The 21,131-nt window shown below is 44.2% G+C and overlaps 2 protein-coding genes across 3 annotated transcripts in view; one reads left to right on the forward strand and one right to left on the reverse strand.

The window, feature by feature from the left end:
• Positions 1 to 226: 226 nt before the first annotated feature.
• ARMC10 (armadillo repeat containing 10) lies at positions 227 to 14,277 on the reverse strand. 2 transcript variants are annotated; one of them, XM_070755125.1, is made up of 6 exons: positions 13,913 to 14,277; positions 11,192 to 11,343; positions 8,365 to 8,499; positions 6,369 to 6,545; positions 5,206 to 5,277; positions 227 to 718 (listed from the first exon to the last, which is right to left on the reverse strand). In XM_070755125.1, exons 1-6 carry the CDS (start codon positions 14,142 to 14,144, stop codon positions 452 to 454), a joined length of 1,035 nt encoding a protein of 344 aa, XP_070611226.1. In that variant the 5' UTR covers positions 14,145 to 14,277; the 3' UTR covers positions 227 to 451. The 2 variants fall into 2 exon arrangements, with proteins under 2 accessions (XP_070611226.1, XP_070611227.1); XM_070755126.1 differs by lacking the exon at positions 8,365 to 8,499 and having other exon boundaries at positions 13,913 to 14,227.
• Positions 14,278 to 14,609: 332 nt separating this feature from the next.
• The window catches only part of FBXL13 (F-box and leucine rich repeat protein 13), a 75,719-nt gene continuing 69,197 nt past the window's right edge, over positions 14,610 to 21,131 (forward strand). Inside the window, exon 1 of the mRNA XM_070755127.1 lies at positions 14,610 to 14,684. Coding sequence (XP_070611228.1) covers positions 14,610 to 14,684 — 75 coding nt within the window. The remainder of the gene's footprint in view (positions 14,685 to 21,131) is intronic.

Genomic DNA, 21,131 nt, shown 5'->3' on the forward strand with positions numbered 1-21,131 from the left:
TTCTGCATTTTAACTTATTATTTATTCAAATTCCCTCTATTTTAGCCAATTTTATTGTATTTTAACCAGCCACAGTTTTATGACGACCGATGTGGTCCTTTTCCTCGCTTTGATGTGGTCGATTGACTAATCAAATAAAGTTGATATTGATTGATACTGTACCTGTGCATTTTGTTTTTCTTGCCTAAAAGTAAAGCCCTACTTTTTTCACCAATGAAATTCCACATTATTTCAGGATCCTGGTCCTTTCATGGACCTTAATTTTATTTCCAGTGATGGGGGCAATACCATAGAGGCAGAAGGAAATGTCCAGGATCGATACAGTTCTCCGATTAAAAATGAAGAAACTTTGACACAGGTCAATAAAACAGTTATCGGAGGAAATCGTCAATATATCTTTTATGCCCTTCAGGATTTTGGAGGTGGAATGATTCAAATAGGAATTCTGAGCTCAGCACTGTTGCATTATTAGTTTCGCAGCTTGTTCTTTCACTTCTGCGTCGTAATGATGCAGCAGAGACGCAAGTTTTTGAGTATATAGAGAATTGTCCGAGAGGGTAGAAAAAATGGAATCTTCATTGTACCGATGTTCGTTGTGGATAGCAGAAGAACCCTTGTCGTTTCTCATGGACTTTGTCAAGTTCGTGGCAAACACAAGGACCCTGAGCAAAATATCTTTGTTTATGCAGTCGTCAAACAGAGATAGCAGAAGAGGCGCCTGGAAGGACGGGGGAAAAAATGTAAACCATGTTCATTTTTAAGTTTAAAGAAACAGCGTTCATTCATTTATTCGCATAAAGTTATTTATTTATTTAATAAAGTTAACACTCGATTTCTGGAACGTTTAAAATTTATTAAAAACTACTAAAATTACTAAGTCCTATACTAACGCCGTCGGAGTATTAAAATCCCCATTGAAATCTTCAATGGGGATTTTAATATTCTGATGACATTGGTAGAGGACTAATGAAAGCTTAGTAATATCTCCGGGATCGCCTTCTGCCACACGAATCCCAGCGACCGATTAGGTCCCACAGAGTTGGCCTTCTCCGGGTCCCATCGACTAAGCAATGTCGTTTTGCGGGTCCCAGGGGAAGAGCCTTCTCTGTGGCGGCCCCGTCTCTCTGGAACCAGCTCCCCCCGGAGATTAGAACTGCCCCCACCCTCCTTGCCGTCCGTAAATTCCTTAAAACCCACCTTTGCCGCCAGGCATGGGGAAATTGAGATATCTCGCCCGGGCCTATACAATTCATGTATGGTATGTTTGTATGTATGTCTGCTTAATAATGGATGTTTTTAAATGTTTTTAAATTATTAGATTTGTTATGAATTGTTCTATTGCTGTTGTGAGCCGCCCTGAGTCTACGGAGATGGGCGGCATACAAATCTAATAAATAAATAAATAAACAAACAAACAAACAAACAAACAAACAAATAAATTTTAGCAGTTTTTAATAAATTTTAAACATACTGGAGGTCGTGATGGCTGTTCCCTCTTCATTTCTAAATACACCTGGAACTCGCATTTTTAGGACAATTCTTTATTCTTTTTTGTAACATATTTTTGCTGATAATGAAAAGGAAGCAAATAAGCAAAAATATATTACATCAATAGATACTTGTCGGCTATAAAAAAGTTTGGACTATGGCCCCGAGGGTGGGGCCAAGAGGCCAAAAGGAAGCTGTGATACTCCTTCAATATACCAGGGTGACTCGATAATAATAATAATAATAATAATAATAATAATAATAATAATAATAATAATATTTGTATGCCGCCCTTCCCCGAAGACTCGGGGCAGCTCACAGGATACAAAAACAACACAATAACAAATCTAATTAATTAAAAATTACTGCTAAAATCCCATATATAATAAAGGTAATGGACCGTCTTCTGCCGCACAAATCCCAGCGGCCGATTAGGTCCCACAGAGTTGGGCTTCTCTGGGTCCCGTCAAGTAAACAATGTCGTTTGGGGAAGAGCCTTCTCTGTGGTGGCCCCGGCCCTCTGGAATCAACTCCCCCTCAGAGATCAGAACTGCCCCCACCCTCCTTGTCTTTCGCAAACTACTTAAGACCCACCTATATCGCCAGGCATGGGGGATTTGAGACACCTTTCCCCCAGGCTTTTTATAGTTTTATGCATGGAATGCATGTGTTGCATGGTTTTTAAATAAGGGTTTTTTAGATGTTTTTTAATATTAGATTTGTTTACATTGTCACGCTGTTTTGTTATTGTTGTGAGCCGCCCCAAGTCTTCGGAGAGGGGCGGCATACAAATCTAATAAATTATTATTAATATTATTAAAATCAGTCAGCCAATTCATTCATTCTGGCTAAAACATTTTCTGCTGAACTGGATGAAAGAAGGTAAGTCCATAACTCTAATTGTCTATAGAATGTTCAAATTATTACACTTATTTTTTTTAAGGCTGCTTTATTATTGTTCTAGACCAGTGTTTCCCAACCTTGGCAACTTGAAGATATTTGGACTTCAACTCCCAGAATTCCCCAGCCAGCGAATGCAACAACAATATGAAGAAGGTTTTTAAAATAAATGCTTGATCTGAAGAGGCCCAGTGGTATTGCAGCTTCTTTTAAATAGCAGAAAATACTTCCAGAAAGCCGCATCAATTTTAAACATCTGTAAAAAGTATAATCTGAAATGTAACAGCCTCCTGTTTTAGTATTAAGATAAGGCAGCTGAGTTAAATCTTGACTTACGTCATGTTTAGAGCAGATCTATTTAAATAATTGGGAGGAGTTAGTGGGACTACATTTAAGAAAATTTTCTGGAATTAATATACTGCCATAATGTACATTTCTCCAATTCTTTGCTATTTCTATGTATCAGGCACACATGCACAAAAATACACAGCAAACTTTGTATATCTTCTGTACTGTTTCCTGGGAGGCAAATTGCTGGAAGGCAGAGGCAAAAAAAATGTCCTATGTTTTCCTCCCCCCAAACTAAGGTGCGAATTATACTCCAAAAATATAGTACATACTTCCCAGTTTTATAGCTTGCTATTCAATATGCAATATAGTTATTTATGTACATACAGAATATATTTTGTCTTTAATGTATAGCAATATTCAGAAATATACACAATGTTAATATAACTCTTAAATACTCTTTTATCTATGAACTTGATCTCTATTTTCTAGCCAATTACACCACATGTCTTTTCGTTCCATGGTTAACTTATCCATCTCTGTGTGTCTTATACTATTGCTGTTTTAAAGTTTACGCCTTTAAAATTGACATGTGCTATAAACAAAGCTTACAATGATACAAGTTTCATACATACATACAGGTTTCAATGGCTATGCAATGAGGGGATAAACATTTTCTTCCAAATTAGAAGGAATTCATAGTTTCTATAGAAATAAAAATGTAAATGTTCCTTTGTTCAAAATCTTGAAAAAGTTATTCCCTGATTCCTTGGAAATTTTGACACAACGTTGCATTAGAATATGTGTATGTTTTTATGTACCTATATACAGTGATCCCCCGGGTATTGTGATCCCGATCATTGCGAAACGGCTATATGGCGATTTTTCAACCCGGAAGTCAAAACACCATCTGCGCATGCGCGCCCTTTTTTTCTATGGCCACGCATGCGTAGATGGCGCCGGGCAGATCAGCTGCTGGGCGGCTTCCCTGGGTCTTCCCCCTCTTGCTGGCGGGAGGGCGAGCGGCGGGCATCAGCGAGGAGTTTCCCCACCGCCCACGCAAACTCCTCGCTGCTGCCGCGCCCGCCGCTTGTCTTGTCTGCCGCCTGCCTGCCCGCGCGCCCGCCGGCCCTTCGCCCGCCCACGCCGTTCGCTCGCGCCGCTTCCCAGCTGAGTCCTGAAGCGAATTGGCTTCAGGACTCAGCTGGGAAGCGGCGCGAACGAACGGCGTGGGCGGGCGAAGGGCGGGCGAGCGGCAGCGAGGAGTTTGCGTGGGCGGTGAGGAAACCCCAATCTTCGGCTCCTCGCTGCTGCTGCGGAAGTAAAAACACCATATGCGCATGCGCAGATGGTGTTTTTACTTCCGCAGCGCTACTTCGCGAAAAACCGGTCATTGCGAGGGGTCCTGGAACGGAACCCTCGCAATGATCGGGGGACCACTGTATACTGCTAAAAGAAAAATAAAGGGAACTCAAATAACACATCCTAGATCTGAATGAATGAATTATTGTCATTGAACATTTCATTTGCACAACTATTCCATTTGCACAACAGCATGTGAAAAATTGACTGTCAATCAGTGTTGCTTCCTAAGTGGACAGTTTGATTTCACAGAAGTTTGATTTATTGGAAGTTATACAGTGATACCTTGTCTTACAAACTTAATTGGTTCCGGGACGAGGTTCTTAAGGTGAAAAGTTTGTAAGATGGAACAATGTTTCCCATAGGAATCAATGGAAAAGCGATTAATGCGTGCAAGCCCAAAATTCACCCCTTTTGCCAGCCGAAGCGCCTGTTTTTGCACTGCTGGGATTTCCCTGAGGCTGCCCTCCATGGGAAACCCCACCTCCGGACTTGTGTGTTTTTATGATGCTGCAGAGGAAACCCAGCAGGGGAATCCCAACAGGGCAAAAACGGGTGCTTCGCTGGCAACGGAAGTCCGGAGGTGGGGTTTCCCAGCGAAGGGAGCATTAGTGAAATTGCAGCATCGCAAAAACACCGAAGTCCTCGAAACCCCACCTCCATACCTCTGTGTTTTTGCGATGCTGCGATTTCACCGAGGCTCCCCTCGCTGGGAAACCCCACCTCCGGACTTCCGTTGCCAGCGAAGCGCCTGTTTTTGCGCTGCTGTGATTCCCCTTCAGCATCACAAAAACACGGAAGTCCGGAGGTGGGGTTTCCCATGGAGGGGAGCCTCAGGGGAATCCCAGCAGTGCATCCCAGCGGCGGTGGTGGGTTTGCAAAATGGAAATAGTTTGTAAGAAGAGGCAAAAAAATCTTAAACCCCGGGTTTGTATCTCGAAAAGTTTGTATCATGATGCATTTGTAAGATGAGGTATCACTGTATATTATTGTTTTGAGCAGTGTATATTATGTAGATGTCACACCTGTGACAGGTTAAAAACAATGGCTTTTTTTGAAAATCCAGACTGAGCCGCAGCAACATGTGCCCAGGTACAGTTAGTAAGGAATAAAATAGAAGAACAAGTGAAGGAAACAGTCAAATAAGAAGGATAGAAGCAGTTTTACCTGTGAATTAAGTAGATGTTCTGCCATAGCTGGGTTTGCTGATAGGTTCACAAGCACTTTCAGGACTTGAATCTGTAAGGTTGAAAAGGATTTCTCTGACTCGTCTAATTAGTAAGAGACAGAAGTATATTTGATGGACAGCTAGGATTTAAAGCTACAGTGGTACTTCTAGATACGAGCTGCTCCACATGCGAGTATTCCAAGTTACGAGCCGCGACGCAAAGTTTTATACATTTTGTTATTGTATTTTGTACATTTCTCTTTTCATTATTAACTTTATTGTTTATTTATACGTACAGTATTGCATGTACATTTATTAATTAAAAACATGTCTTTTTCCATAATTTAGGCTAACTTTGGAACTTTTTTGAGGGCTGGAACCAATTAGAATTATTTACATTAATTCATATAGGGAAAATTCGTTCGACATACGAGTTGATCTACTTACGAGCTCGGGTCTGGAACGAATTAAACTCGTATGTCGAGGTACCACTGTAATAGGTTGTTTAGAATTTTGTTACCAATTAGGTTAAAGAATTAATCTAAAAGTTAAATTTATTTATTTTACTTATTTATTTATTGGATTTGTATGCCGCCCCTCTCCGGAGACTCGGGGCGGCTAACAGCAATAATAAAACAGTGTACAATAATAGTCCAATACTAAAAATAATTAAAAACCCATTAATATAAAAAACGAAACATACATACAGACATACCATGCATAAAATTGTAAAGGCCTAGGGGGAAAGAGCATCTCAATTCCCCCATGCCTGGCGGCAGAGGTGGGTTTTAAGTAGCTTACGAAAAGAGGGTGGGGGCAATTCTAATCTCTGGGGGGAGTTGGTTCCAGAGGGCCGGGGCCGCCACAGAGAAGGCTCTTCCCCTGGGTCCCGCCAAGTGGCATTGTTTAGTTAACAGGACCCGGAGAAGACCCACTCTGTGGGACCTAACTGGTCGCTGGGATTCATGCAGCAGAAGGCGGTCCTTGAGATAATCTGCTCCGGTGCCATGAAGGGCTTTATAGGTCATAACCAACACTTTGAATTGTGACCGGAAACTGATCGGCAACCAATGCAGACTGCGGAGTGTTGGTGTAACCCTGAACGCTAAATATTGAATGTTTCTGTTTTCTATTTAATGAATAGAACAGGGGGCTGTTGTACCTGCGTCCTTTCATTTCCTTCAAACAGCAAGTGCAGAAAATTGGGTACGAAGCTGGTCATCATGTAGTGATAGTTATTTGTTACAGAAATGTTGGTCAAAAACCGAAGGCCGGCTAACTGCAGTTCGGAGTTTACAGAAGAGTCGTCAACTTCCTCACACACTCTGGTAATGTAGACCTAAGAGGGACGGAACATAAACACAAAAACACGTTTACCAATACGTTACCACAAAGGGGTAATTTACTTTCGCCACGTCAACCTGGGAAAAATTCACTGGAGAAAGTAAGATCGTGCAGAATGCAGCTGCGAGAGCAATCATGGGTTTTCCCAAATATGCCCATGTTACACCAACACTCCGCAGTCTGCATTGGTTGCCGATCAGTTTCCGGTCACAATTCAAAGTGTTGGTTATGACCTATAAAGCCCTTCATGGCACCGGACCAGATTATCTCAGGGACCGCCTTCTGCTGCACAAATCCCAGCGACCGATTAGGTCCCACAGAGTGGGTCTTCTCCAGGTCCCGTCAACTAAACAATGTCGCTTGGCGGGACCCAGGGGAAGAGCCTTCTCTGTGGCAGCCCCGGCCCTCTGGAACCAACTCCCCCCAGAGATTAGAATTGCCCCCACCCTCCTTGCCTTTCGTAAGCTTCTTAAAACCCACCTCTATCGCCAGGCATGGGGGAACTGAGATACTCTTTCCTCCTAGGCCTTTACAATTTTATGCATGGTATGTCTGTATGTATGTTTGGTTTTATAATAAGGGTTTTAACTGTTTTAATATTGGATTTTTATATACAGTGGTCCCCCGATTATCGTGAGGGTTCCGTTCCAGGACCCCTCGCAATGATCGGTTTTTCACGAAGTAGCGCTGCGGAAGTAAAAACACCATCTGCGCATGCGCGATCTTTTTTTTTTTTTTAAGGCCGCGCATGCGCAGACAGTGGGGCGACGGCAGTTCGGAGGCTGGCAATGGTTATTTTCCATGCCGGCCACCCCCCCCAGTCCAATTTTAACCTGGTTTTTTTTGTGCTCTCAAGTTGCTAGCTCTCAGTGAGGACACTTGCCACTTCTGATTTCCCAGTCCAATTTGAACCAGGTTTTTTGGCCCTCCCAAGTTGCTAGCTCTCAGTGAGGACACTTGCCACTTCTGATTTCCCAGTCCAATTTGAACCAGGTTTTTTGGCCCTCCCAAGTTGCTAGCTCTCAGTGAGGACACTTGCCACTTCTGATTTCCCAGTCCAATTTGAACCAGGTTTTTTTTGCCCTCTCAAGCTGCTAGCTCTCAGTGAGAACACTTGTCACTTATGATTTCCCATTCCAATTTGAACCTGGGTTTTTTTGCCCTCTCAAGCTGCTAGCTCTCAGTGAGAACACTTGTCACTTATGATTTCCCGAGATTTCTGTCCATCAGCAATGACAACGGTGATTGGCTGAAATTTTGCTGTATCACCATTGCCGGGCAAACTTATTGCAATGGCAAAGCTGATTGGCCGAGATTTCGGCCAACCAGCAATGCTACACGTCAGTTTGGTGATGACGCGTGACGTCATCGGGCGGGAAAAACCACGCACGTATTTTTAAATTATTATTTTTTTGAAAAATCGCGATATAGCCTGTATAGCGTTTCGCAAAGATCGAGATGGTATCAATTGCTGAAAAATCGCGATTTAGCCCGTTCGCAATGATCGGGATCGCGATACCCGGGGGATCACTGTATACTGTTTTTATTACTGTTGTTAGCTGCCCCGAGTCTACGGAGAGGGGCGGCATACAAATCCAATAAATAAATAAATAAATAAATAAATAGGTAGGTAGGTAGGTAAGTAAGTAAGTAAATAAATAAACAAAGAAATAAAAATAAGTAAAAATAAATAAATAGTGTTGGGAAGAGTTTGTGATAAAAGGAAACCAGGCAGGAGTCAAATTTTAATATATATATTTTTAAAAACCTTTGTTCATATGCATTTTTATTGCACAACATTATTTTAAATTTACCTTTAACTCCTCTTGATTTTTAGCATTCATACTCAAGTTGTTGAGTGCATTAAGGGCTTTCTGTCTAACGTCGGTGAAGGGAACTGAAAGCATTTTTCCAATCACAACGAGGCCACCTAAAGCCCGGATGAGATCCTACAAATTAAATAAATGGGACAAATATCATATATCATCATTTATTTATTTATTGATTGGATTTGTATGCCACCCCTCTCCGGAGGCTCGGGGCGGCTAACAGCAATAATAAGACAGTGTACAATAATAATCCAATGCTAAAAATGATTAAAAACCCATTGATATAAAAAACCAAACATACATACAGACATACCATGCATAATGGCCTAGGGGAAGGAATATCCTAACTCCCCCATGCCTGGCGACAAAGGTGGGTCTTCAGTTATTTGCGAAAGACAAGGAGTGTGGGGACCGTTCTAATCTCTGGGGGGAGTTGATTCCAGAGGGCCGGGGCTGCCACAGAGAAGGCTCTTCCCCTGGGGCCCGCCAAACGACATTGTTTGGTCGACGGGACCCGGAGAAGGCCAACTCTGTGGGACCTTATCGGCCGCTGGGATTCGTGCGGTAGAAGGTGGTTCCGGATGTATTCTGTCCCAATGCATGTAGGGCTTTAAAGGTCATTACCAACACTTTGAATTGTGACCAGAAACCGATCGTCAGCCAGTGCAGGCCACGGAGTGTTGCAGAAACGTGGGCGAATCTAGGAAGCCCCACGATGGCTCTCGCGGCCGCATTCTGCACGATCTGAAGTTTCCGAACACTTTTCAAAGGTAGCCCCATGTAGAGAGCATTGCAGTAATCGAACCTCGAGGTGATGAGGGCATGAGCGACTGTGAGCAGTGACTCCCTTTCCAAATAGGGCCGCAACTGGTGCACCAAGCAAACCTGGGCAAACGCCCTCCTTGCCACAGCCGAAAGATGATGTTCCAATGTCAGCTGTGGATCGAGGAGGACGCCCAAGTTGCGAACCCTCTCTGAGGGGGTCAATAGTTCTCCCCCCAGGGTAATGGACGGACAGATGGAATTGTCCTTCTTGGGAGGCAAGACCCACAGCCACTCTGTCTTGTCTGGGTTGAGTTTGAGTTTGTTGACACCCATCCAGGCCCCAACAGCCTCCAGACACCGGCACATTAATTCCTTGATTCCCCCCAAAAACTCATTTCATGGATGGGAACCTGCCCAAGTGAACTACATTTTATAAATAAACAACAACTGTTCTTTATAGCTGGGTTATTGGAAAATAAAAGTTTAAAAATTAATAACGTAAAGGAGGTAAAACCCAATCACGATTATATGATCTTTTCGAAAATGATGCGCACACATCCCAAAAATCGCTACCGGAATATAACACCTGTTATGGTATCAGACCACCACTGAGCTCTCCAAAATTTGGCCACTGTAAGAGTTGTGGACTTCAACTCCCAGAATTCCTCAGCCAAGCTGCCTGAGGAATTCTGGGAGTTGAAGTCCACAAAGCCTTCAAAGTCGCCTTGTTTGGATGTATTAAGGCAGCGTTTCCCAACCGGTGTGCCGCGGCACACCGGTGTGCCGTGAGACATGGCCAGGTGTGCCGCCAAGCTCCGGCTGGGCGGGGCGCTGCCGGTACTTCCGTCCTGGGGCTCCCGCTCGCAGCTGTCCCCCGGCTCCTGCTCGATGCCGCGGTTTTCGGCGCTCTCCTGCTGGGCTCCAAAGAAGGAAGGCGGGAAGCCTTTTTCCCGCCTTCCTTCTTTGGAGCCCAGCAGGAGAGCGCCGAAAACCGCGGCATCGAGCAGGAGCCGGGGGACAGCTGCGAGCGGGAGCCCCAGGACGGAAGTACCGGCAGCGCCCCGCCCAGCTGGAGCTTCTCTGGCATCCACGACAAGTGTCCTTTGTGGCCCCGCGGGAGGGCACTGGCGTTGGGAGCGGGGGGGGCGGCCGCAGCGGCCGCAGGCAGTCGCGAGGAGATGTCGGCGGCAAGAGGGAGCTCTCTCTCTCTCTCTCAGCTGACTGCAAGCGGGAGCCCTGACGGTGGCGGTTGGACGTGCTGCTGGCGCTGCGGGCCTGGCATATACGGTGTCCAGCAGCACGTCCAGCTGCCACCGTCAGGGCTCCCGCTTGCAGTCAGCTGAGAGAGAGAGAGAAAGAAAGAGAGACATAGCAAGAGAGGCAGAGAAAGAGAGATAGAGCAAGAAAGAGAGGCAGAGAAAGAGAGATAGAGAAAGAGAGAGAGAAAGAGAGACATAGCAAGAGAGGCAGAGAGAGAAAGAAAGAGAGACATAGCAAGAGAAAAAGAGAGACTTAGCAAGAGAGGCAGAGAGAGAGAAAGAGAAAGAAAGAGAGACATAGCAAGAGAGACAGAGAGAGAGAAAGAGAGAGAAAGAAAGAGAGATAGCAAGAGAGGCAAAGAGAAAGAAAGAGACATATAGCAAGACAGTGAAAGAGAGAGAGAGAGCAAGAGAGAGAGAGAAAAGCAAGAAAGAGATAGCAAGAGAGAGAAAGAGCAAGGGAGAGAGAAAGACATAGAGGAAGGGAAGGAGGGAGAGAGAAAGAGAGAAAAAAAGAGAGGAAGAAAGAAAGGGATGGAGAGAGAGAAAGAAGGGAAGGAAGGAAAAGAGAGAAAGAGGGAGAAATAGAGCGAAAGGGAGGAAGAGAGAGGGTTTTTTTGTCCAAACTTTTCTTTAGCCCGCCCCCCCCGCCCCGCCCCCCTTCAGTGTTCCCCAGGATTTTGAAAATATGAATAATGTGCCGCGGCTCAAAAAAGGTTGGGAAACACTGTATTAAGGCATTGACTTCTTTTTCTATGGTGGAATGGAAACTAAGCACAAACTCTTACTTGATTTACGGAGAAAGCCGCGCTGTTGCTCAGGGTAACCAAGATCTGTCCTTGAAGCACAGGATCCTCCGTTATGTCCAGCAGATAAAGAAGCTTCTCAAGGTGTTCGCCCTCAAGAACCCCCTGGGTGGAGTTTGAACCGTCGCTGCCCCCTAATGTTAGAAAATAAATATGACACTTAATGAATGTTTGGGTTTTTTCCCACCTCCGAAATGCCTGTAAATCCTCCATTTACAACCAATTGAGCCCAAGGTTTCTGCGACTAAGTGGGACCTGGGTTACGTGAGTTGCGCTCTACTTTACAACCTTTATTACCACAGAAGTTAAGTGGACCACTGCAGTTGTTTGTGTAAACAACAGGACTGTTAACCAACTGAATTAATTAACCAATTGAATTAATTAAAGTCATCGCTGGAGGCTTTCAAGAAGAGATATCAGATATGGTACAATGTCGTTTGGCGGGACCCAGGGGAAGAGCCTTCTCTGTGGCGGCCCCGACCCTTTGGAACCAACTCCCCCCAGATATCAGAGTTGCCCCCACCCTCCTTGCCTTTCGTAAGCTCCTTAAAACCCACCTCTGTCGTCAGGCATGGGGGAATTGAGACTTTCCCTCCCCCTAGGCTTATAAAATTTATGCATGGTATGCTAGTATGTATGATTGGTTTCTAAATTGGGGTTTTAAATTAACTTAAATATTAGATTTGTTTACATTGTACTATTAATGCTGTGAGCCGCCCCGTGTCTGCGGAGAGGGGCGGCATACAAATCTGATTAATAAATAAATAAATGGTGTGTAGGGTTTCCTGCTTGGGGTAAGTGGGGTTGGACTAGATGACCTCCAAGGTCCCATCCAAGTGTTTATTCTTTTATTATTTATTACGCTGTGGTTGAGAAATTGTGGAAGAAGCTTCATCATTGAAAGCTTTCGAGAAGAGCCTGGACTATGTATTTATGTATGTATGTATGTATACTGCTCAAAAAAAATAAAGGGAACCACTCAAATAACACATCCTAGATCTGAATGAATGAAATATTCTCATTGAATACTTTGTTCTGTACAAAGTTGTATGTGAAATTGACTGTCAATCAGCGTTGCTTCCTAAGTGGACAGTTTGATTTCACAGAGGTTTGATTTACTTGGAGTTATATTGTGTTAAGTGTTCCCTATATTTTTTTGAGCAGTGTATGTATGTATGTATGTATGTATGTATGTATATATTTGATTGATTTCTATGCTGCCCTTCTCAAAGCGACGTTGTCAGATATGATGAGTAGGGTTTCCTGTTTGGGGTTGGACTAGATGACCTCCAAGGTCCCTTCCAACTCTGTTTATTCATTTTTTATTTTTTTATTGATTGATTGATTGATTGATTTGATTTGATTTGTATGCCGCCCCACTCCGTAGACTCGGGGCGGCTCACAGCAATAGAACAATTCATAACAAATCTAATAATTTAAAAACATTTTAAAAACCCCATTATTAATCAGACATACATACAAACATACCATACATAAATTGTATAGGCCCGGGGGAGATATCTCAATTCCCCCATGCCTGGCGGCAAAGGTGGGTTTTAAGGAGTTTACGGAAGGCAAGGAGGGTAGGGGCAGTTCTAATCTCTGGGGGGAGCTGGTTCCAGAGAGTCGGGGCCGCCACAGAGAAGGCTCTTCCCCTGGGACCCGCCAAACGACATTGTTTAGTCGACGGGACCCGGAGATGGCCAACTCTGTGGGACCTAACCGGTCGCTGGGATTCGTGCAGCAGAAGGCGGTCTCGGAGATATTCTGGTCCAATGCCATGAAGGGCTTTATAGGTGGATAACCAACACTTTGAATTGTGACCGGAAACTGATCGGCAACCAATGCAGACTGCGGAGTGTTGGTGTGACATGGGCATACCTGGGGAAGCCCATGATTGCTCTCGCAGCTGCATTCTGCACGATCTGAAGTTTCCCAACACTTTTCAAAGGTAGCCCCATGTAGAGAGCGTTACAGTAGTCAAACCTCGAGGTGATGAGGGCATGAGTGACTGTGAGCAGTGAGTCCTGGTCCAGATAGGGCCGCAACTGGTGCACCAGGCGAACCTGGGCAAATGCCCCCCTCACCACAGCGGAAAGGTGTTTCTCTAATGTGAGCTGTGGATCGAGGAGGACGCCCAAGTTGCGGACCCTCTCTGAGGGGGTCAGTGATTCTCCCCCCAGGGTAATGGATGGACAGATGGAATTGTCCTTGGGATGCAGAACCCACAGCCACTCCGTCTTATCCGGGTTGAGTTTGAATCTGTTGACACCCATCCAGGCCCCAACAGCCTCCAGGCACCGGCACATCACTTCCACTGCTTCGTTGACTGGACATGGGGTGGAGATGTATAACTGGGTATCATCGGCATATTGATGATACCTCACCCCATGCCCTTGGATGATCTTTTATTATTCTTTTATTCTTTATTTCTCTGTTATTCAGACATTATGGGAGATTCATCATTGGAAGCTTTCAAGAAGAGACGATTGCCATCTGTCAGATATGGTGTGTAGGGTTTCCTGCTTTGGGGAGGGGCTGGACTAGATGATCCCCAAGGTCCCTTCCAACTCTGTCAACCTGCAACTCAGCCCCACAAAGGGCTCCCTTGCGGTCCTAAGCCGAGGCCTACGCAAATGCAAAACACGTGTTCTTTGGATGCATCCCAAAGGCACCAAACGGGGAAAAGGAGGGAAATCTGACCTTGCGGGAAGCCCCTCAAAGGTGCCCGGTGAGGGCCGGATGATCTAGGAGACCCCGAGGCTTCTCCTCCACCTAGGCCGGCCGGTTTCCCTTCGGAGGCCCGGGGAGGCCCCGGGGAAGCTCTTCCGCCTTTCTTCCGCCTGGAAGTCGCCCGGTAAAGGCCGTAGGCGATCCCCGCCGCCGCCAAGCCAGCCAAGCCGACCCGCCACGTCCAACCGCCCGGTTCCTTCATGGCAAAGCAGGACACGCGGGGGGGGGGGACGGGGGGGGGGACGGGAAGGCTTGTGGAGCACGTGGGAAAGGAACTCCTTCCGCTGCACGCGGGTCGGCGGGTCTCCACCTCCAAGGGGGTGGATCCCCCTGGCCTGGGTGGATCCCAGAGACGATCGATCGAGTTTTGGCGGAGGATTGAAACCACCTCTCCCATCCCAACCCGGGCTAATGATCGGGGTTCTTCCTTGCTTCCCTTCCCAGAACCGATCCCGATGTCTGAAATCAGATTGCACGCGGGACGGCGCGTTCACACGTGCGCCCGAGAGATGCGTGTTTCCCGCATCTGGGGGGGGGGAACCGACAGCGGAAAGCCGGAGCGGCCGTTGGGAGCGGGGGCGGCGGTCGCCCGCCTTCCCAGCTGTTCCGGCCGGTGGGTGGGCAGCGTTGGTACGGAGAAACACTCCCCCCACTCCCGTGTCTGACCATGCCGGTCCTTCAGAATGGGGACCCCGCTTTGAGGGTCTATTTCCAAAAGTATTCCATCCCGGATATCTACGAGGTAAAGGGGGCATTTCCTGACTGTTAGAACAATTAACCCGCGGAACGGCTTGCCACCAGAAGTTGTGAATGCTCCAACACTGGAAGTGTTTTCAGAAGATGTTGGATAGCCATTTGTGTGAAGTAGTGTAGAGTTTCCTATCCCTTCCAACTCTGTTGCTGTTGTTCTTGTTGCTATTGTTGCTGTTATTCACAAAGCCAGTAATACACAGCAAACGAGATTGATATGCTGGATTTCGTATCACAGTATCACAAATCGAACACTTCCCAAGCATCTAGGACTGTGTTTTTTATTTTTATTTTATTATTGTTGTTGTTGTTGTTGTTGTTGTTGTTGTTATTATTATTATTATTATTATTATATTCACAAAAACCAGTAATACACAGCAAAAGAGATTGATGTGCTGGATTTTGTATCACAATATCATCATCATCATCATTGCCACAGTACCATCTACCTTTCTCTCTCTCTCTCTCTCTCTCTCTCTCTCTCTCTCTCTCTCTCTCTCTCTCTCTCTCTCTCTCTCTCTCTCTCTCTCTATCTATCTACCTTTATATATATCTATATCTATCTAGCTATCTACCTTTATATCTATCTATCTATCTATCTATCTATCTATCTATTTATCTATCTATCTACCTTTATCTCTCTCTGTCTGTCTGTCTCTCTATATATCTATCTATATATCTATCTATCTTTCTCTCTCTCTCTCTCTCTCTCTTTCTCTCTCTCTCTGTACCTTTCTCTCTCTCTCTCTCTCTCTCTCTATCTATTTATCTATCTACCTACCTTTATCTCTCTCTGTCTGTCTCTCTATATATCTATCTTTCTCTCTCTCTCTCTACCTTTCTCTCTCTCTCTCTCTCTCTATCTATCTATCTATCTATCTATCTATTTATCTATCTATCTACCTTTATCTCTCTCTGTCTGTCTGTCTCTCTATATATCTATCTTTCTCTCTCTCTCTCTATCTTTCTCTCTCTCTCTACCTTTATCTCTCTCTCCCTTTCTCTCTCTCTCTCTCTACCTTTCTCTATCTATCTATCTATCTATCTATCTATCTATCTATCTATCTATCTATCTATCTATCTATCTATCTATCTATCTCTGGAAGGCAAAACAAGAAACAGTGGCTGGAAACTAATCAAGGAGAGAACCAACCTAGAACTAAGGAGAAAGATCCTAAGAACAATTAACCAGGGGAATCTCAGAAGTTGTGACTGCTCCATCACTCCAGGTTTTTAAGAAGAGACTGGTCAACCATTTGTCTGAAATCTCCACGATTGACCTCTCCAGGTTCCTAAGAGGCCAGTCAGGGGCGTCCATAAGTGCACTGGTGTGCCTTTCGTCCCCTGTCCAATTGTCTTTCCTTTCTCTCACTTATCATATATATTTTCTTTCTTTCATATATCCTCTCCTCTAAGTTCACTTTACCCTTATATATACCGTGTTTCCCCGATAGTAAGGCAGTGTCTTACTATCTTTTTACCCCCAAAAGCCCCACTGTGTCTTACTTTGGGGGTATGTCTTACATTGTCCCGGGCACCGGGGCCGGCTCGTCTTCGGGCGCGGGGAGCTGCCGGAAAGGAGGCGGGCGCCGACCTCGACGTTCGGCGGGTTGCGGGGAGCTGCCGGAAAGGAGGCGGGCACCGACCTCGACGTTCGGCGGGTTGCGGGGAGCATCCCCTCGCCGCTCCCGGCAATGTTTCTCGGCAGGGGAGGCCAACTCTGCGGCGACACGGACGCTCGGCTGGCTGGCTAAAGGCAGGTCAAGGGGTGGATGGGCAGTCAAAAAGGGTGAGCGGCCGCCGCTGTGCCCTCCTTCGCCCGCCTCATTTCCGGCAGTTCCCTGCGCGCCCCTCGCCTTCGCTCGCCGCGGCGCCACCGCCTCTTCCCCTGCCGAGGCTCAGCTGCAAGCGGCTCCGAGGCGAGCGGAAAGGAGGCGGGCGAAGGAGGGCGCAGCTCCGGCCGCTCGCCTCGGAGCCAAGCGGCCTCGCTGGCCGCTTGCAGCTGAGCCTCGGCAGGGGAAGAGGCGGTGGCGCCGCGGCGAGCGAAGGCGAGGGGCGCGCAGGGAGCTGCCGGAAAGGAGGCTGGTGAAGGAGGGCGCAGCTCCCTGCGCGCCCCTCGCCTTCGCTCGCCGCGGCGCCACCGCCTCTTCCCCTGCCGAGGCTCAGCTGCAAGCGGCCAGCGAGGCCGCTCGGCTCCGAGGCGAGCGGAAAGGAGGCGGGCGAAGGAGGGCGCAGCTCCGGCCGCTCGCCTCGGAGCCGATCGGCCTCGCTGGCCGCTTGCAGCTGAGCCTCGGCAGGGGAAGAGGCGGTGGCGCCGCGGCGAGCGAAGGCGAGGGGCGCGCGGGGAGCTTGGAAGCAATGTCATCGCCCCCCCCCGCAATACCGTTTATACCGTGTTTCCCCGAAAGTAAGACATATGTCTTACTTTCGGGGTATGGCTTATATAAGCCGACCCCCCTGAAACCCCTCATATGTCTTACAATCGGGGGGGTCTTACTATCAGGGAAACACGGTATTACTACATGTGTATTTTTCTTCCTATGTATTTGTGTATTGGACAAATGAATAAACAAATAAATAAAAATAAATAGGTTGGATTAGAACAGTGTTTCCCAACCTTGGCAACTTGAAGATATCTGGACTTCAACTCCCAGAATTCCCCAGTCAGGACCACCATGGTCTTTTCTAACAAGAAAGAAGGAAGAAGTGAGAAGGAGGAGGAAGAGGAGAAGAAGAGGAAGAAAAGGAGGAAGAAGTAGTAGTAGTGGAGGAATAGGGAGGAGGAGGAGAAGGTGAGGAAGAAGAAGGAAAAGGAAGAGGAAGAAGTAGTAGTTTTGTTTACCTCACAAGTGCCTAATTTTACTTCTGAGGTAAAGTCGTAACTGCATTTTATCCTTAAACCGATGGCATCTAGAAAAAGATAGTACACTGTGTTCCATAGGATTTGGACTGTGGTGGCTTTAAAATGAACTTTCTTTGTAAACCTGAACATCATTAATGAAATCACTAAATCATCCTATTTGGATCTAAACCTCCCGGTATCTAGATGTGCCAATATATATAAATCAAAACAGCCATCTGTATCATATATTAAAGAAATAAACAATTATTCAGTGCTAAAACAACAACAGCCAACAATATTTATCATTTTGAAAAGAAGAGCCTTGTCTTTCCTTTTTTTTAAAATAATATTTTTATTGTATTTTTTTTTTAAAAAAAACAAGGACATATGACATTAAACATTTAAGGGGCTGTCATTGCCCCGCTTATCTTAGAAGTCTAACTATTACAAAAAATAAAATCGTGACTATAATCAGATCAATACAAAAATAACATAAATTCATATTAAGTATTTGTTAAATTTATCTCTATTAATGTAGTGAATAAAATATCAAACTTTATCATACTATAAACATTTTTAAACTATTAAACTCTATCTTGTAAAACTTAAAAAACTAAAAAATTCTAAATTCTTATTACTTTAACTTTTAATGTTATTTTTAAAATTCCACCATTCATATACTTTATGCCATATCTTATAAAATTCTGTTTCAACTTGATTATTCGAACGTTTTGTCATCATGTCTAGTTCCGCACATTGCATAACTTTTTAAAATACTTCTATATCCTTTGGTATTTCCTTTTCTTTCAATTTCTGCGCAAATGTAATTCTTGCCGCAACCAGTATGTGTATTATTAAATAATAAATATCTTTTTTATATTTAATATTTGAAATACCCAATAAAAAAAAAATCTGGGGATTTTTTTTATCTTTTCTTTTGAGCCTTGTCTTTTCTATTTGTCTTAGGTTTTTCCAAAACAAAATAAAATAAATAAACAGGCTTTATGTACAAAATATCTAAATTCCAACGACTGTCAACCGGTTCGTATTTAGCAACGTTTGCAGTGTTCTGGGATCCCCTTTTGCAAAAAAAAGATTATAAATAAAATACTGGAAATGGCGGAAATGAACAGGTTGACCATGAGAATAAAAGATAAAGAAGAATAAATGGTATATTTGGATAGACAACAATGGGTAAGCAAAGTTGGCTCTTCTATGACATGTGGACTTCAACTCCCAGAATTCCTGAGGTAGCATGATTGGCTTAAGAATTCTGGGAGTTGAAGTCCACAAGTCATAGAAGAGCCAACTTTGCCTATCCCTGGACAAAAAAAAGGAAAAATGAACCAACCACACTGCGTCGAAGTGACTTTAAGGAGAATACATAGGAATAGGAAAATTGTTATGGATAAAAACACTTAGTATACAAAGGTGGAAGATAGTCAATGTGTTAATTAATTAAAGTACAATGTTCCCTCGCCTTTTGCGGGGGATGCGTTCCGAGACCATCCGCAAAAGTCGAATTTCCGCGAAGTAGAGATGCGGAAGTAAATACACTATTTTTGGCTATGAACAGTATCACAAACCTTCCCTTAACACTTTAAACCCCTAAATTGCAATTTTCCATTTCCTTAGCAACCATTCAGATTATTACTCACCATGTTTATTTATTAAAGTTTATTAAAAAAATATTTATTAAAGGCAGACAAAAGTTTGGCGATGACATATGACGTCATTGGGTGGCAAAAACCGTGGTATAGGGAAAAACCTGCAAAGTATTTTTTAATTAATATTTTTGAAAAACCGTGGTATAGACTTTCCGCAAAGTTCGAACCCGCGAAAATCGAGGGAACACTGTACTGTATATATTACTCAATAGCAGCAATTTAGCATTAAGGTGATATTACACCAAAAATGAGAATGTAACCATGCTAAACGATATGAATAATTGCACGAAATATTTTTTTGAAAAAAAAGATATAAGAATTAGATAGCTAAAAGAGAAAGGGAGCTTTCTTATTTTTAACTATGTTAATTTTTATATCTCTTTTTTCATGCTTTTTTCCCCCTTCTTTTTTCTCTTCCTCGTTTTTTTGTTTATTTGTTGCCATGTTGCTCTTTTTGATTTATCTGTACATTTGTAAACACAAGGCTTGTTTATTTTGCTTTTAATCAATAAAAATATTAATTAAAAATTATAAAATACCAAAAAAAAATTGAATAGCTTGTCCTGCGACATTCATCAAAAGGATGAAAAATGCACTGCAGTATGTAATGTTTGAAGGGAGGGATGAAGATAATACAAAACATGCCCTGGTGTTATTAATTTGCTAGCTGGCTCAAGATTATGATTCTGGGTGATGAATGTAGTGGGGAATTTGGCCCATAATTGACAACTGCAGATTTATTTTCCTAAACAGGGCGGAATTTAATGAACAAATAACACATTAAAACAAGGGAATTTGTTTGTTGTTTGCTTGATATGGCACCTTTTTATTTAAAGAGGCTTCTGCTGTATTTAAATATGATATGGCACCTTTTTATTTAAAGAGGCTTCCGCTGGTGAGACCACATTTGGAGTACTGTGTGCAGTTCTGGAGACCTCATCTACAAAAAGAGATTGGTAAAATTGAACGGGTCCAAAGACGGGCTACAAAAATGGTGGAAGGTCTTAAGCATAAAACCTATCAGAAAAGACTTCATGAACTCAATCTCTATAGTCTGGAGGACAGAAAGGAAAGGGGGAACATGATCAAAACATTTAAATACGTTAAAGGGTTAAATAAGGTTCAGAAGGGAAGTGTTTTTAATAGGAAAGTGAACCCAAAAACAAGGGAGCACAGTCTGAGGTTAGTTGGGGGAAATCGGAAGCAACGCGAGAAAATATTTTACTGAAAGAGTAGTAGATGCTTGGAACAAACTCCCAGCAGACGTGGTTGGTAAATCCACAATAACTGAATTTAAATATGCCTCGGATAAACATATATCCATCCTAAAATAAAATACAGGAAATAATATAAGGGCAGACGAGATGGACCATGAGGTCTTTTTTTGCCGTCAATCTTCTATGGATGCCAATGCAATTGTTATTATTATTATCATCACCACAGTGACTTTGTGTAAATTCAGTAACTGAATTTAAACATGCCTGGGATAAACATAGATCCATCCTGAGATAAAATACAGGAAGTAGTATAAGGGCAGAATAGAAGGACCATGAGGTCTTTTTCTGCCGTCAATCTTCTTTGTTTCCGGGAAGCCAGGGGTACCCAACAGGAAAGCCTACGGACAGCAGCAAACAGCTGAAAATAAGGTTGAAAATCAGCTGGAGCTGACCTAGGGCAATGCCTCACGTGCCCTCAGATATGGCTCCACTTGCACACGTGCCATAGGTTTGCCATCGCTGGAGTATCATTTCCAAAATAAGCAATTGCATTTGCCAGAATTGGATTACGAATTGCGATGCTTGTCTGCAAAACTCCAAAACTGACTCACTTTGCCTTATGTCAGTGATGGCGAACCTATGGCACGGGTGCCACAGGTGGCACATGGAGCCATATCTGCTGGCATGTGAGCCATTGCCCTAGCTCAGCTCCA

Source organism: Erythrolamprus reginae, chromosome 6 (assembly GCF_031021105.1).
Source record: "Erythrolamprus reginae isolate rEryReg1 chromosome 6, rEryReg1.hap1, whole genome shotgun sequence".
Lineage (NCBI taxonomy): Eukaryota > Metazoa > Chordata > Lepidosauria > Squamata > Dipsadidae > Erythrolamprus > Erythrolamprus reginae.

Coding starts and splice junctions, on each gene's coding strand:
- ARMC10 (XM_070755125.1), bottom strand. CDS start 14,144: ATGAAGGAACCGGGCGGTTGGACGTGGCGGGTCGGCTTGGCTGGCTTG. Junction 11,344..13,912: donor TTTGAGGGGCTTCCCGCAAG/GTCAGATTTCCC, acceptor TTCTAACATTAG/GGGGCAGCGACGGTTCAAAC. Junction 8,500..11,191: donor CGGCTTTCTCCGTAAATCAA/GTAAGAGTTTGT, acceptor TTTAATTTGTAG/GATCTCATCCGGGCTTTAGG.